The following is a 16,476-nucleotide window of genomic DNA, read 5'->3' as shown; positions in this document are numbered from 1 at the left end:
CAGGGCTCAAACCTGAGTCCCCTGCGTTGGCAGGCGGATTCTTAACCACTGCATCACCAGGGAAGCCCCTGGATTCAATTTTTAAATGGACATGAGCAAATCATTCACTCATCCAGAGAACTGAAACATTCAAGATCCTTTCTTTTGAGGAACAATTGTAAAATCTCTGAATGTTAACCATGAAGATTGGGATTGCCACAGCAAACTTTAACTATTTGAGGGACTATGAGGAAAGGAGCAATTGATATTTTTTCATCACCCTGGAAGGCAAAGCAAGAACCAGTGGGCTCGAGTTACAAGAAGTTAGATTTTGTCAACGAGGAAGAATTTTCTAACATTTAGAAAAAAATGTATAAGAGAAAACAAAGTGTTAAAGGAGAAGCTGGACTTCATTTGTCTGGAATGTTGTCAAAGGGAAATCATGTATTGGAGTCAGACTAGATAACCTCTAAGGTCTTTCCAACTGAGGTTTTACTAATTTAGACACCAGGCACCAAGTATCCTATCATCTCTTGTTTTTAAAGTTGCCAATTATGTGTAAGGAAGAACACAGGACAAAGAGGGATGAAACATACATTGTGTTCATACACAAATGGAAGTTAATATCTCATATAAAAGGGAAAATGGTGTTTTTCTATTTTGTGAAAATGAATTTCTTTTTCTAGTCTTTTAAAATATACAAGCAGAATTGTTTAATGCTTCCCAATAAATCTAATAAATTGAAGCAGAAGTTCAAAATTAACAGCCACAATAGTTTATTTACAATTGAACTCTTTATAAGATATTTACAAGACAACCAATTTTACACATCAGAAATGGTATCAAAAGTATGAATTACAACACAGACAACAATATGAAACGGGCATAAAACAAAGCTGAAGTGGACAGACAAGCAATTTCTCTTTTTAATTTATTAACACTAGCTTAAACTTTGTTAAGGAAAGAAACAAAGAACTGTGTTTTAGGAGAACTGCAGGTCCTTCAGTTGAAGATTGAATTTCAGTGTTGTATCCCATGTAGGGAAAAAATAAGGCTAATTTTCCCCCCACACTTCAACACACTGTAATTTTGCTCTTGGAACTTTGCTAATCTACTCTCCAACCTCCTTCTCAACAAAACTTCAACATATCCAAATCAAAGGAGAATTGATCTAGAAGAGGGGACAATAAAATAAGAGGTCCTAGGTAGAGGGAGAACCAAGGAAATAGAATCCACTTAAGACTGGCCAGATAGCACCCATGGATTCCTCTTAGTCTAACTCAAGTTCAAAATCTGGGGAGTCTGCTGGATAGGCACAAACATAAAGGCTAAGTTTGCTAATGCATACCCAAATTAGGAGTCTGACAAATGCTGAAAATCAAGAAGAAACTGAGAGGAATCAAGGAATAAAAGAGACACTGACTGGTCTTTTTCTTCTTGGGCACATTATAAAGGAACATAACATAGGTCAGAGTAGGAAAGCCAAACAGCTTGCCATATTAAAATGATGGAGAACAAAGAAAATCTGGCCCAGTTTTTCTAGAAATCTCCTTCCTCTCCTTAAGGTGTGAGATGAGAGCCCCTAGTGGAATAAGTCCTATTTCTCTCTATATTCTTGCTGCAATGAAGTTCACAGCAGGTTCCCTTGTGGAGAGCCCACTCTCCTAAGCAGATGGAGTTACAAATGAAAACCCATAGCCACACACACACACACACACAAAGGAGAAATAAGAGCAGCAAGATCATCCAAGAATACTACATGTGCTGCCAGAGTAATTCCTTTAAAAGTCAAACTCAGGGAGCACAGATCAACATCTCACAAAAAGCTTTAGCAGTGGGAGGCCCCTGAGGAACTTTTTTCTTCCCTTCCCACAATGGTATCCCATTCTCTCATGCTCCACTGATGGGCCGGCCACACATCCTACATACCTTGGCTTCTCCTCTAAAAGTGCTAATAATCTGGGGACATATTCTCTTCAAGGATAAAAGCCCCTACCTTCTAGGAGATTAGACCCCTACTTGTTTTCATACAATAGTCCTGAAGACTAAAGAAAGGCAATTCCTATATATTTAAGACCAGAGGTCTTGGCTTTATTTTCCTTCCAGATAGTTACAGGGATCTTACACTGAGACCAAAGTGGCCTGGAGTGCTGTCCTGAAATTCTTTTAACAAAATGGGGGTGGGGTGGGAGGTGGGTGGGAGGGGGGAACTAAGATGGTACACATACAAATCTATTTTTACAAAATGAACGGAGAAGCTCATTAGGTACATCTGTTTGTTTCAAGATGTAGACATTTGCCAGCCAAAGGAAGCACATATTTCCACACACACCCCCACCCTCCCTAAATCTCTATCCCACCACCAAGAGCTCAGCTAAAAGGATAAAACCCAACTAAGGAATACTGGAGAAGTGATGTGACACAAAGACATCTATACAGGATCTGGCATGCCATCCCCAAACACCAACGGCTTTTGTTTAGAGCCATAACTGGTCCCAAACTTACCATCCTCATTCTCTTTTCAGAAGATTTTATTCTTTGAGGGGTGGGGGAAGAAATTCAGTTAGCCATTAACTAAGAAAATAATCACAGCCAAACATCCCTTCCCACATGGCTATATCACAGGATAGTTTTAAGAGAACTGTCTTTTCAGGTATTTATCTACCAACTCCAACCTCTTTTCTACCCTGTGAAGATGACTTGCTTTATCACGTCACTTGTTATTCCTCATCTGGTCCTTAAGCTCATGGTGAGGTTTTTAGTTTTGTTTTGTTTTGGGGTAAAAACCACTATACTCACACTATAAGGAAGGGTATACCAGGGCAGGAAGAGTGCCATGCAGGCACAGCTCTAAAGGCAGAGGTTGCTTCATCTTCCAAAAGTCTAATGAAGAGAGCCCTTTCACCCTTTTAACATAGGCAAATGTAGAGAAGCAGACCCCTGAAGCTTCCAAATCTGCCATCCTATAGATTTAGCTTGAGAGTTCATTTCCCCAAAAAGGGAAAAGAAATCCCAATCACCCTCCATAATTCACAATTAGCCCAGTGAAAGAGTATTTGTGAAATCAGAGTGATGAAAACAAAACCAAGATCAGGGGAGTATGGAAGGGCATTACCAGCGAATGATAACATACATGAGGACATCGGTCACATATACAGGTCTCTGCCACTCTCTGGGAATGGCATGCTACAACTATCTGAAGACGGAAGGTTCTTGCCAGCACAGCTATTTCCTACATGTCCGATGAGGTGTTTGCTTCTTCTGGATCTCCAACCTGCATCGGCTACGCTCATCCAACCAGGGCAGCTCAAAATTCCTGGCAAAAAAGGATACGGAAATCAACCTGCAAGACTAGAAGAAACTCAGTATGGACATGAGACTAACTCAGAAAAAGACACTATGCCCTTTACCACTCCTAGCCCTGACTCCCAAGTCCCAGGTTTAGAGTGTCTTGCCTGCCTCAAAGCCAGAGCAATGGTGTGCTATTAAAGTGATTGAATAATCTATTTCTAATTCAAAAAGCAATCCTCCAAATTCCTGGCTTGGGAATCTTATCACTGCAAAAACTAGTGGCCCAGGCAGCCTCACTTCTGTCAAAGAGCCATGGCTGTCCCTAAGCCAGCTATTCCACCTTATATCTAGGCTTTCATGAAGTCTGGAAGGGAGGTGAAGCACAGACAACCTGAGAGAGGAGGGGAAAAAAACTTTATACTTACTGTGGAGTTAGTTTTGGTAATGGTCGTCCAAATGCTACAACAGGCAAGAAGGGGGTAATCATCAAACTTTCAACTACGGAAGAAAGCCAAACGGGACCTTGTTAGTGACACAGATGGAAAATGTCTAGCAACTATACCTGTTCCAAAATACTGCATTCATTCAGAGCAAGTTGTATCCTGGAGCCCTGTACTCTTTTAGATAAACAAAACTTACCATCATCTGGCTCAGGGAAAAATGAGGTAACCTCGGGCTCAGATTCCTGAATTCCTTTCTTTTTATACATTCTGAGCTGCAGTCGCTGTAAAATTCTTTGTTCCCTGATCCTCTGAATATCCCATCTGGGAAAAACAAACCAGACAAACAAAACAAACAAACCCAACATTACTGAAAACCAGCTCTATAAAGGCAACTCACACAATCCAGATGCTAGGGAGATCTCTGCTGAGTCTTCTAGATGGGGGATGGGGGGTGGGGAGGGGTAGGGGGGTAAAGAGAACCGCCTGCTTGGTTAGGGAAGAGCTGTATAGGTCTGGCAGTCTAGATCATGTGTTGGTGTTCCCCAGAAGAAAAAGAGGCCAAACGTGTATAACAACAACCACTTCACACTCTGATACTCAACCAATTGAGTAACTGAAAAGTATTAAGAGCTCCAGGGCTCCCCTCAGCATAGATAAGAGAGGTTAGGGTCCTATAGGGCTCAGTTGTCCCCAGAATGGACATCTCCAGCCTCACCTTTTCCTTCTCTTCTCATCCAGCTCCAGTTTTGCATGCCGCTTCGAAAACACACTGTCATCCAGGTTCTGTGTAAAGAATAGCAGCTGATAAGCTACTTATCACCGTGTGACACATGTATACTCATTTCCAGCTTCCAGGAATGTAAAATCTTTCACCTTCAGGTCCCACCTGAGTCTGTGAGTTCTATGGATATCATAGGAACCTCCTGGTAACAAAATCAACAAAACACATACTCCTTTCCCCACCCCTACCCTGTAGAATCTCCATATTCCAAAATCATTTCTATAATTTTCCAAGATGAAAGTCACATCAAACTGAAACAACCCTTGAGACTGCCACAAACCCTCCCTACCTCTATACTTTATAAGAGTCTGAGTTTAAAGTAAGTATCAAACTTATAAGAGTCAAATGAGGTTGGAATATATAATTCTGTTGCTGAGTGGTACACGCTAACTTTTCTACTTAGCATGGAATCTAGCTTTGTTTTGAACATTCCCTAGTTATTTATTTTTTAATAAATCACTTAGCCACTCTGGACCTCAGTTTTCTCATCTATACAACAAAGGAGTTGGACTAGATAATCTCTCAAGTTACCTTCTTGCTTCAAAGTTCTATTTAACCCATCCATACAGTTACAATGACATATTCAAGTAACAGCCCCATTTCTGTCTCTCACTCCCTTCTACTGACAGGTCTTAGGTACCTACCTCCAAAAGGTCTGAAGGATTTGGGTCCCTTAGAGGCTCTACTGAGTGGTCCCTCCAAGAAGGAACTGGAAAGAAAAAAGAAAGAGAGAAAGAAAGGGAGGAGGGGTGGAACCACCCTTAAATCCAAGGTCACACAACCTGCTATTCACTAGGACAAGAGACCTCTCCCAGATAAGACAAAGTTACCAAGTGATAGGAATCCATTCTATGGCCTCACCTGAAGCCATATTCAGTGTCCTTGCTACGGTATTAAAAGAACCTAAAATGCCATTGCAGTCTGCCAAACACAGGATCACAAAAAACCCTAAACCAATACCTGACAATTCACATAATGGATGCTATTGCAGTTCCTGAAAAACAACTGAAATTTGTAGTCATTTTGAAGTCTATAGTGTAATCATACACCAAGGAATCTCACTCTCCCCCATCCAACTGATAGGGAATGCAGCTCCCAACCATCCACCATCCCACCAACCCCCACCCCAGGCCCAGCCAGCACAATTCCTATTCTACTCACCAGCCAAGACTGAAGTTTCTCCTGCAACACTTGATGGCATCAGACACCCTAAATAATGCAGGAAAGAAGAATCACCTCAGTGTAAAAAGAAAAAAAGCCCATACCCAAAATGGAGGAAAGGATCATCACTGAAGTTCTCACTAGGAAGCCATTTTGGTTTTTTGAGTTGTTCTTTTGAGAATTTCTCTCTGGGGGAGGGGAAGAGGGAACAACAGACAAAAGAAAAGAAAATAAGCCCACCACTTTTTTTTTTACACTGAGACGACTTCTTTTCTTCATTATTTAGGGTGGTTTCCCTGCAACAGTTGATGGCCAAGGATATCAAACCTTAAACTCAGAACATGGCAGGTGAGTAAAAGTTGACCCTATTTTTCAAATAAAAGATCAGTGTTCTCAAAACTTACATATGTAGTCTTCTTAAACAGCTCCCTCCTCCCTCCAAACAAACTACCTTGCTGGTCCAGCCTGAACAACATGCACAAAGACTTTGGCTTCCTTAGAACAAGCCATTGAGACTTCCTCTTGAGATAGGGGCGTCAAGAATAAGGATTCACACGTTTATTCACAACTCAGGGTCCTCAAAAGGACTGGGATTCCCCCCAATCAGACTCTTTCTGTACTGCTAGGCCCACAATATTAGAGGTGTTTGGAATTTTCTGTACTAGGGCAGAAAGGGTTTTCAAAAATAGCCAGTCACACAGAACAGCTCCGGGACTAAGCCATTTCCCAATCCCGGATGGGAAATTGCTTCACGGTTTCTCTTGTTACACAGCATTGCCATGGCAGCAAGAAGGTTAACCATTAAGGATGAACCTGTTCAACTAACTGAACCAACAAAAAACCTGAGCCTAGATCAGGGTCCTGGTCTATCGCATGTACTCAAGTGTAAGGCCTAATGAATTTTAGATAATTAAGAAGAGTAATCTATCTTCCCCACTTAATTTTGTCACCAGAACAGCCAAACAAAGCCTGGAGAATGCTCTTGTCTTACTGGAATGGATTCCCATCCCCATCCCTACTAGGGCAAGACACAGCATCAGAAACTCAGGGCTGTGACTCTATCCAAGGCTTCCCCACCGTCACCCCGGAGCACCCACTGTGACTGTCACAGACTAACATTACACGATTGAAGGCACATTCCAGTTACTGGTTGATGTAGGAGATAGGGGAGCATCTCTGTGTGGAAGCCATGAAGAAAAAAAAGGGAATGAAGACCAAGGTCCCATACCCCACACCCATCCCAAGCAGCTCAGATATCCCAAGATAGTCCTTATTGTTTGAAAAATAGTTTGTAGACCATTTTATTTAAATATATGAACAACCAATGGGCTACTGCAATCCAAGTAAACTCTTCACATTTAGAACCTTTGTGAAGTATCGTAAGATAAAGTAAGACTGTTGGTCTTTGGCAGATTCCTCCTGCCCCCCAGACCGGGACATAGAGATACAGATAAATGTTTATATAGTTAAAGAGCGGAGGCCCAGGTGAAATTCCCCACCCCAAACTGGCTCCCCAACCCAAAAATTACCATTGGCCCCTGAGAACACCCAAAGACCACCCTCCCAGGTTTCACACAATATCAATTGCAGGAACAGTCGTGCATGGCAAAGTATAAGTTCTATGCATTTCACAGCACAGAAAACCCTTCTTTCAGAGGGCATGCAAGTTGCCGGAGATTACACCCCCAAGTCTGGTGCTCTTGTGATGAGCAACTTACTGGCAAACACATCTCCCAGTGTTGTAAGCAGGCAAATACATTGAGCACATTTTGCTGTAATTCCATCTATTTGCAATGCCTGCACAGTGTCTGTCTCTGGCTGTTAACTTACTCATCTTGACAGAACTCTGCTTTATTGATTGCACTTTTTTAAAAATGCCAAAGGCATTTTCACACTTGTTAGCTTGACCGCCACCACTAGGGTATAAGAGCAAGTGTTCTCTATGCCTTACTTGCTACAGTCTCCTCCTTCTTTGGAGAGGATTCCCGTAATGGTAACGGTGATGGGGGAGGCTGGTGCCAACGACACAAATACATTTCTGTGGTGGAAAGGTACGGCAAATCTTCTATCTCACTTGAGAAGGCTTTCTCCTTGGGATGGGTGCTGGGTCCCTTCTGGGGAGTCGAGAGTCTTGGCGGGGTGTCCACTGAAGACCGGGGCTTTTCTGGAGTTTCCTGGCTCCTCAATTCACGTTTACAAACAGTTTCAGATAAGGAACCACAGGGTTCCTCTTTAACAGGAGAGTGCTTAGGAGTTTTTGTTTTGACTTTTGAAAATTCAGGAGCCAGCTTTTTAACAGGAATCTTTCTTTCTGTACTTCCAAATGGGGATTTCCTATTAGATAGGGAAGAAAACATTATAGAATTTATTGACTCTTGAATAAAATCTAATTTGATTACATTTTGGGGCAAGAGAACTAGCTTGCTTCAAAATAACCAGTATTCAAGTATCTAAATATCTGTGTTCATTTGGCTGTCATGAGCAGGAACAGCCTCATGCTTAACAGTATATATAATAGGCCCTTAGTAAATGTTTGTTGAACAAGTGAGTTTCCATGCTTAAGAACCTCTACTAGTATCCTACTGCCTACTAAATCTAAAAAGGTCCCTATTTTATTCAAGATCCTTTAGCTGGGGCTTCCCTGGTGGCGCAGTGGTTGAGAGTCTGCCTGCCGATGCAGGGGACACGGGTTCGTGCCCCGGTCCAGGAAGATCCCACATGCCGCGAAGCAGCTGGGCCCGTGAGCCATGGCTGCTGAGCCTGCGCGTCCGGAGCCTGTGCCCCGCAACGGGAGAGGCCACAACAGTGAGAGGCCCGCGTACCGCAAAAAAAAGACCCTTTAGCTAACATTAGAGGCCTCTACTTTGTGGCCTGTTTCATTCCTGTCAACCAGAGACCAGTCTCTTATTCTACCCCTCCAAACCTACACGTTAATTACAATCTCTGTTTCTTTTTTCTTGCTATCTTCTGGCTCTCTTTCTCCCACCAGTCTACACACACACACACACACACACACACACACACACACACTTCTAGAATGCCATCTCCTCTCCTTTTTACCAATCTAAAGTCTATACTTCTTTTTCAAGATCCATCTCCTCCTTAAAGTTTCACTATTTTAACGCACAATAATCTTTAATCTCTCAATAGTTTGTATCACTGTTGTCTATCTGCATATTTTATTGCAGTTGAATTCTGAGTTTTCAAAACTTATGCCATCCTTATAGCTAGACTAATCTCTTTGAGTCCAAAGACACTTAGAGCTTACATTTTAATGTCTACCAGTGCCTGATGCAATGAAGGAATTTAACACTTCCTAACTTGAAATGAAGGGCTATAGTTTTCTTTAAGAAACTCAGCTGTCACATTTGTTGCCCATTCTCTTTATGATGTACTCTGCATTCTGTAGTTACTACGGTGACCAAAATGTTCCTAACAGACGTACATAGTCTGTGCAAGAATGCTTCAAGACAGTTTCTCAGCACAGAAGACCTCATGATTCAAGATATAGTTCTATTAAAACAAATTCATAAGTCCTAATCCCTTACTCTCAGTCACTGGAAACAGGTGACCTCATGTCCAGACAGTGTAACAAAGTTATCAGCACACCTTTTGTGTCCCTTTCCACTCCGCCCACAGGAGAAAGGCTTGGGAGGCAGAGTCTGGGATGTCTCGGAAAGCTCCGGCTGGCACTCCAGTTTAATTTTCTCGGATATCTCCGTTTCCTCTCTCTCTTCAGTTTCATAGCCCTGAAACAGCTTGTGCCTTTCCTTCTCGTTATCCTTCTTTACCAGCTGCATCCGCCTTTCCATACGTTCAATCCGAGCAAGGAGCTAAAAGAGAGAATGGCAAAATGCAGACTTAAAAAACAAAAAAATTAAACACAGGTGCTTAGCCCTATTTGCGAATCAGTATGGTCTTCTGCCTCTTTCCATGAACCATAGCAATTCAACTTATTTTTAACAGGCAGACATTAATCTGAATAGATTTTCTTAAACACAATAGAGAAGACAAGGTACACTGCTTGATTTTAGGGGCTAAACTAGTTGGGGAGGGGCATGGGGGAATTTGTACTTCATTCTTCTGAAAGAAAATCCTCTTCACTGGGAGGGGCCACAACATGCCTTTTAAATGGCAATGGTCTCTGCTACTGCTAACCATGTGGCTCCAAGTCAGTTTGGGAGTTTCCAGAATTAACCTTAATGTTCTTTTAGGAGGCCCTAAGGTTCTCCAAACACTATCCTCTCTACTTCCACTCTAAAACACTATACACAAGGACAAAGTCCAGACAGTACATTGAGAAGGAATTAAAAGCTCACACAATCACAGTGCCACTAGGGATTGCAGTGTTATTTGAAGGCGGGTGGGGTGGGGGTGGGGAGGTGCCACCTAAATAATGAACACTCAATTTGGAAGAATTATAAAAGAACCAGTACCCATAAATCCCATCAATCATCAAATATACATATTGCTTTGCATTTGAGATAACAAAAAAATTATACCTATTTGTCTGAATATTGAAAACAAAGTCTTTTAATTCTAGTTAATGGGAGGACCACATAATCAAACAGAAAATGGAAGTCTATTATCATTGAAAAGTTCACATTAAAATGTTCTGAGAAAAGATGCCAAATGTGCTACTTACACCCTATAATAAGAATTTTATTTGGGTTAGACTGTGATATTAATGTTGACTTCATTACATCCACTTAGCTGCACAGATTTCATGAGAGGCCAAACAACAACTGGAATAAGAGAAACAAGCTTAAGCATCGCTAAGACTGCAATACACAACAGAGGCAATGAATGCCAAGTTCAGACTGACACTCTATCCTTAACTCACCCCGCTTTTCCTGCCTAGGAAAGTCTGCAAAGGGGCCATTACCTCAGGTACTGAACAGAAACCTCCACAATCAGCAGACAGCCCCCCCTGTCAGCCACATTCTCATTTCATCTTCTGTTTTGATTCACAGCCTTAACATTACTTAAACACGGCTTATGGGTGACATTTCCTTGATTTCTTCTCCTTCACTGGTCGTTCTCTTCCCGCCTCCCCCCCCCCAAATAAGGACACGATGTGTTGTAATTACAGTACCATCACACCCCTAGACTGCAGTACAGTAGCTGAGCAGTGCCACCTCCATGTTGAGTAACTTCCACAAATCAACACCATGAGATATTTTAATGAGACCGGCCCCAGCTCCCATTCCACCTTGCAGAATGCATTCTCCAATAAAACAGTCGCTGCCTGGAGAGATTCATTTGGAAAGCAAACAAAATGAACAGCCCTCTGCTCTCCTGCTCAGCCCTTGGCGCACACAACGCCGGAGAGGGAGGGAGAGAGGGAGAGAGGGGGGGGGAGAGAGAGAGAGAGAGAGAGAGAGAGAGAGAGAGAGAGAGAGAGAGAGAGAGGAGGGAGAGAGAGAGAGAGAGAGAGAGAGAAAGAGAGAGAGAGGGAGAGGGAGAGGGAGAGGGAGAGGGAGAGGGAGAGGGAGGGAGAGAGAGAGACTGCTGCAGCCTGAACACAACAATTGTAGAAACCATGTTTATTTTTAGGCAGCTGTAAGGTATGCTAGCACGGTAATATCCCACCACCACAGCTTTCCTGATATCTGGAGGAATATGTTTTAACACATAAGGTGCCCTTAACTACTGCTGCAGTAAAAATAATCCTATATAGTCGTGCTCCTCAGAAGTACAAAGAAATAATAAATGACTTCTCTACTACCTTAAGATTCTAATATAGGGGAAAAATTTTTGGTCTACTTAATACATTTAATAAGCTTAATTTCCCCTGATGCCTTAAAAACCTTCCAGCCTCTAAACACCATGCTCATACAAGGGAGCTGGTTAGCAGGTCATGTTTTATAACTCAGATTCCTATGAAAAACTGTCTGAAATCAAAGGTGATGATTCTCTTAATATCATTTTAAAAAGCTGTAATAGGGTTCCACTGTGAATCACCTTGACCCCTCTGCCAATTAAAAGGCCTACTACTCTGTCTAAAGATGCTACAGCAGTGCTTAGAGCAACAGCTGCTATGGCCCTCTCCTCCAGAATACATTTATAACGCAAAGCTCTTTAAGTTAACCCCTTCCATAAAGCCACCACATATGTATCCCACCTTTTCATTTTTCAACCCCTCACAAATCAGGTCTTTTCCCACTCTAAACGTCTTTCCCACACGTCTGGGGCTGTCATTTTAAATTAACCCTTTGGCACCTGAAACTTCCCCTCCCCCTCCCCCTGGGAGGTTGCCCTTTAACCCCTCCCTCCAACCCAACGTGTCTGTGGGCCTGGCTCCCAAGGACCCGTTAACTAAGAAGACTCCTACGCTGGTGGCCAACCTTCTTACCCCTAACCCAGGGATACCTTAACCTCCTACAGCCCCCTTCCCCCGAGCATGCGCACAACTCGCTCCTCGTCCCGAACGCAGATTAACCCCTCCCGTACCGTGTCTCTCTCTGACTTCAGCTCCTCGATCTCCTTCTCCTTGGCCTGCAGCTGCTGCTGCTGCTGTTCGATGAGGTCCAATTGCAGCAGAAGGATCTGTTTGAGGCAGGCGGCCTGACTGGAGGCTCCCGAGCCGCCGCCACCCCCGAGAGGGCTCTTCCTCGTACTCTTCCATCGGCCCTCGCTGGCCGCCAGGGTCCCGGCGGCGGCGGTGGGCGCGAGGGGTGGCGGCCCGGGCAGAGGTAGTGGTGGGGGTCCCGCCGGGTCCGAGGCGGTGGCACCTGGGGGAGCCGCCCCACCCTTGTCCCCAGCCCAGGGCGTAGGCTCTTTGGCCGCCGCCACGAGAGAGCCCGTCTGAATGGGCAGCACCGCCTGATACTTGGGTCGGGGACTGCAGCCGGCTCCGGCTGCCGCTGGCTCCCCCCCAATGCCAGCTTGTTTGGTGGCCGGGGGCGGACAGGGCAAGGGCACCGAGCCGCCCCAGCTCTCTTCCTGCTGCCCGGGGGCCGCCCCGGCCGGGAGTAACAAGCCCCGGCCCTTGCCGCCGCAGCCGGCCGGGGAGGGCGCAGGGCTCCCGCCCTGGGAGGAGGCCAGCGGAGGCCCCGGCTCCTTGAGCTTACGGTGCCGGGGGAGGAAGTGGGCTTCGGCCGCCCCGGGCTCGTCCTCGGGCCCGCCCAGCGCCGCAGCTCGCTCGTAATCCAGTCGCTGCTCAGGGTTGCCGCCGGCAGGGGCCGCGGCCGCCTTGAACACTGCGGATCTCATGGTCATAGTGGTCCGGAGCAGCGCCGGGGACCGAAACGGAGGAGGGGGTGGGGAAGGGGTGAGGTGCGGGGGGTCGAGGACGGAGGAGGGGGAGGGGAGTTTGGCGGGCTCGCCTCAGCAGCGCGGCAGCAGGCCTTGGCTAGCGCGGCTCCTCCGGGGCCCGGGCGCCATCCCGCCGGCGTGCGGAGAAGTGGAGGCCGCGGCTGAGGCCCGCCGCCGGCCCATGGGGGCCTCGCCGCCGCCTCTGCTGCCGCCGCCGCCGCCGCCTTCGCCTCAGAGGCAGGAGCTCGCACCCAGCCGCCCCCGAGCTCATCCCCGGAGCTCGCTTCGGCCCCCCCTGGCCCGGCCGGGCCCGCCTCGTCTCCCCACCCCACACACCCCCTTCCCCGCCCCGGCCCCCCGCCCCGGAGCTCGCCTCAGCCGCCCCGAGCCTCCATTTTCCCCCCCCTCCTCCTCAGGAGGGGGTGGGAGGGATGGGTCCGCCCAAAGCCCTCCTACTCCGGGAGGGGGTCTGTCGCCTCTCCCGCGGGTCTCCGGGCTCGGGGTCCCCCTCCCCCACAGTCACCCCCGGCGCCTCAGCGTTTCCCTTTAAAAAAAACGGAGCCGCTCGGAGCCGCCACAACCGCAGCCGCCGCCGACCGGAGGGCGCATGCGCCGGGAGGGAAGCGGGCGGGAGCGAACCGGGAGCTGAGAGGAGGGAGGCGGGCCGCGCTATTGTGAAAGGGGCCGCCGCCGCCTCGAGGAAGGCGGGCAAGGGGCCACGGGGGCCCCGGGCGCGGGGGGCCGGCGAGGGGAGGCCGGGGATGAGGGGCGAGGACCGAGGAGCCCGCGGAGCGGCGGGGTGAAGGTGGGCTGCCGGGGGAGGGGCGAGCCGGGGGAGGGTCAGGAGGAGTGAAGAAAGGGCTGGGGCCAGGACGGGTAGAAGGCGAATGCGGAGGCTCCTCGGGAGAGAGGAGCGTGAGAGAATGGAGTTGAGAGGAAGGAAGGGGTCTTCGGGAAGCAGATGCGCCCTCCGTGGAAGTGTACCGAGCGGTCCACGTAGCCGGCCTGCGCTGGATTACCCCTTCCCCGGGCACCTTGGCAACCGGCCTGGCCCTCGCCGGAGGGGCCCAGCGGCCCCGCACGCCTCCTGGACCAGTCAGGATGCAGGCTCCTGTTTGAGCCTATGGGTGTTTCCTGGGCATAGAATTCTAACCCTCCACCCCCAGCACTCCCCAGCAGCCCCACATTGGTATGGGAGAGAATGAAGTTCTTTGTCTCTAAGGGATCCAGGCCAGAAACGGAGGGGACCTCTGGTTCCCCGAGGGAGGAAAATCCATGATGTCTGCTGTCTAGGGAGTTGTTGCCACCACCTCCCTGGAATGAAGTATTGCCAACTACCGACAGTTCTTTCCCAACGGCCATCTCCCCAGCCTTCTTAAGTCACTTCTAGCATCTTCTGGGGGTTCATGAAGGATTGAGGCAAAGGAAGTCTCGGAAGGGACCTTTACCTTTACCGGGAATAGGAATACTTTAGGGTATTCTCCTATGCTGAGCACTTTGTCCTCTCTCTTCAGTGTTCATTTTGTGTGTCTGTCTGTCTGTCTTAACTTACAGGCAACTTTAGCCAACAAGTCCTCACAGAATTTCTCCTGGAAAAACTTTTAAGTAGTTTTAATTGATTGTTTTGTGTTGAGGTGGGATTTTTTTTTTTCCAGTGTATGGAGATGGAGATGACTTAACATTCTTTGGTCTAATGTGAAAACCTCCCCAAAACACAGAGCACTGGAAATTTTAAATAAATGGGTGCGAATATGCTAAGCCAAGGGAGCCCCAGCCCTCTTCTACCAGACTGTGTGGCCTCAGATCCGCAAGGGGAGTACTGGAGTTAGGGATACCAGTGAAGGAGGTGTGTGGCAGGAGGCATATAGAATAGTGGTGATCTTTTTCAGTGTCGAGACTTTCAATACCATCTCTACACTGGCAACTCCTAAATTTATATCTTCTTCTGGGATCATCCTCTCACTCCAAAATCATATATTCAGCTGCCTAGGAGACATATCCACTTGGATGTGTAACAGGCATTTCAAATGTACGTCTAAAATCACACTCCTGAATTTCCCTCACCCAAATCCTGCTTCTTCTACAGCCTTCCTCTCTTTCTCTCTCACTCCACATCCAATCAGTCTTCAATCCCATTGCCCTTCAATATATATATATCCAGAATCACACAGCTTTGCAGCATCTCCACAACTTGCACCTTGAGTCATAATCTGTGCCATAATCGTATCTCACTTATTGCAGTAACCTTGTAATTAGTCCCTCAGTTTCAAGCTTTGCCTTCCCCCACTTAAGTCTGTTCTCAACACAGCAGCCATCGTGATTCTGATAAGATATGAGGCAGAGCATGTTCTTTCTCTGCTCAGAACCCTCTCATGACTTACCTACCATCTTACTTGAAGTAAAAACAAAATCATCATCGTGGCTTGCAGGATCTGGTCCCCGGGACTGCTCTCTGACTTTGGCTCCTACTACTCTCCCCCTTACTCACCCCCCTCCTGCCACACTTGCCTCTTTGCTGTCCTTCAAACACACCCAACGTGTCTGCTCAGGTCCTTTCACTTGCTGTTCCCTCCACCTGGGTCACTCTTTCTTCAGATAGTCACATACCTTCCTCTCTCATCTCCTTCAGCTCTTTGCTAAATATCATCTTTTCATCATGCCTTCCTCTCTGGCTACCCTGTGTAAACGCACAACCTCTTCCGAATACCCTCCCTTGCCTTTCCTGCTTTATATTTTTCATATACTTATTACCATCTAAGATGTAATTGACCTTGTTTATTGTCCTCTTACACTAGAATGTGAGCTTTGTGTTTTGTTCACTGCTGTATCCTTAGCCCCTAGAACCATACCTGGCACAAAGTAGGCAGTTAATAAATATTCATTGAATGAGTAAATGAGCTGTTTATGTTAAGAGAAAGCATGTACCCTTGACCTTTAGCCTGGTTGAGAGTGACAGTCTTGTAACATTAATAGAGTGTAAAAATTAGTGAAACCTAGGGAAGAATAAAGTTGTCTAGAAGCACAGAGAAGATAGAACATATTATCTGGAGGGAATTGAGGAAGTGACAACTGAAGTGGGTCTTAAAGTTTGAGGCCATAGGAGGACATTTCAGACAGAGGTGAGAACATTGCCTAGGCATGGGATAAAAGGATGTGTTGGAGTAAATAGGAGAAGTTGGCTGGACTTTAGCTTGGATAGTGGGGAGTACAGGGGGTAAAGCAAGCAAGGTGTGTTGAGACCAGATTGTTAAGGTCTGAAGGCCCAGTTAAGAAATGGATACAGCCGACCCTCCATATGCGCAGGTTCCACATCTGCAGATGCAACCAACTGCAAATTGAAAATATTCAGGAAGGGACTTCCCTGGTGGCGCGGTGGTTAAGAATCTGCCTGCCAATGCAGGGGACACAGGTTCGAGCCCTGGTCTGGGAAGATCCCACACGCTGGGGAGCAACTAAGCCCACGAGCCACAACTAGTGAGCCCGTGTGCCATAACTACTGAAGCCCGTGCGCCTAGAGCCCATGCTCTGCCACAAGAGAAGCCACCGCAATGAGAAGACTGCACA

General features: G+C 46.6%; 1 protein-coding gene across 2 annotated transcripts; it reads right to left on the bottom strand.

The window, feature by feature from the left end:
• Positions 1-738: 738 nt before the first annotated feature.
• MSL1 (MSL complex subunit 1) lies at positions 739-13,206 on the bottom strand. 2 transcript variants are annotated; one of them, XM_022557934.3, is made up of 9 exons: positions 12,109-13,206; positions 9,265-9,488; positions 7,607-7,989; positions 5,656-5,703; positions 5,139-5,203; positions 4,429-4,496; positions 3,910-4,034; positions 3,696-3,768; positions 739-3,295 (listed from the first exon to the last, which is right to left on the bottom strand). In XM_022557934.3, exons 1-9 carry the CDS (start codon positions 12,874-12,876, stop codon positions 3,205-3,207), a joined length of 1,845 nt encoding a protein of 614 aa, XP_022413642.1. In that variant the 5' UTR covers positions 12,877-13,206; the 3' UTR covers positions 739-3,204. The 2 variants fall into 2 exon arrangements, with proteins under 2 accessions (XP_022413642.1, XP_022413643.1); XM_022557935.3 differs by lacking the exon at positions 5,656-5,703.
• Between the last annotated feature and the right edge of the window lie 3,270 nt (positions 13,207-16,476).

The sequence above is a fragment of the Delphinapterus leucas genome, chromosome 19 (assembly GCF_059928025.1).
Source record: "Delphinapterus leucas isolate spDelLeu-1000000601 "Yukka" chromosome 19, BTC_Dleu_Yukka2, whole genome shotgun sequence".
In the NCBI taxonomy this organism is placed as follows: domain Eukaryota; kingdom Metazoa; phylum Chordata; class Mammalia; order Artiodactyla; family Monodontidae; genus Delphinapterus; species Delphinapterus leucas.
The sequence above is the reverse complement of the archived record's forward strand: the minus strand, read 5'-3'. Positions and strand labels throughout refer to the sequence as shown.

What these genes read in the sequence shown, in the direction of transcription:
- MSL1 (XM_022557934.3), bottom strand. Translation starts at nt 12,876, where the DNA reads ATGACCATGAGATCCGCAGTGTTCAAGGCGGCCGCGGCCCCTGCCGGC. An exon ending in AGTGGAAAGGGACACAAAAG is followed by an intron (nt 7,990 to 9,264) that starts GTGTGCTGATAA and finishes CCTATCTAATAG; the next exon opens with GAAATCCCCATTTGGAAGTA. An exon ending in ATCCTTCAGACCTTTTGGAG is followed by an intron (nt 4,497 to 5,138) that starts GTAGGTACCTAA and finishes TTCTTTACACAG; the next exon opens with AACCTGGATGACAGTGTGTT.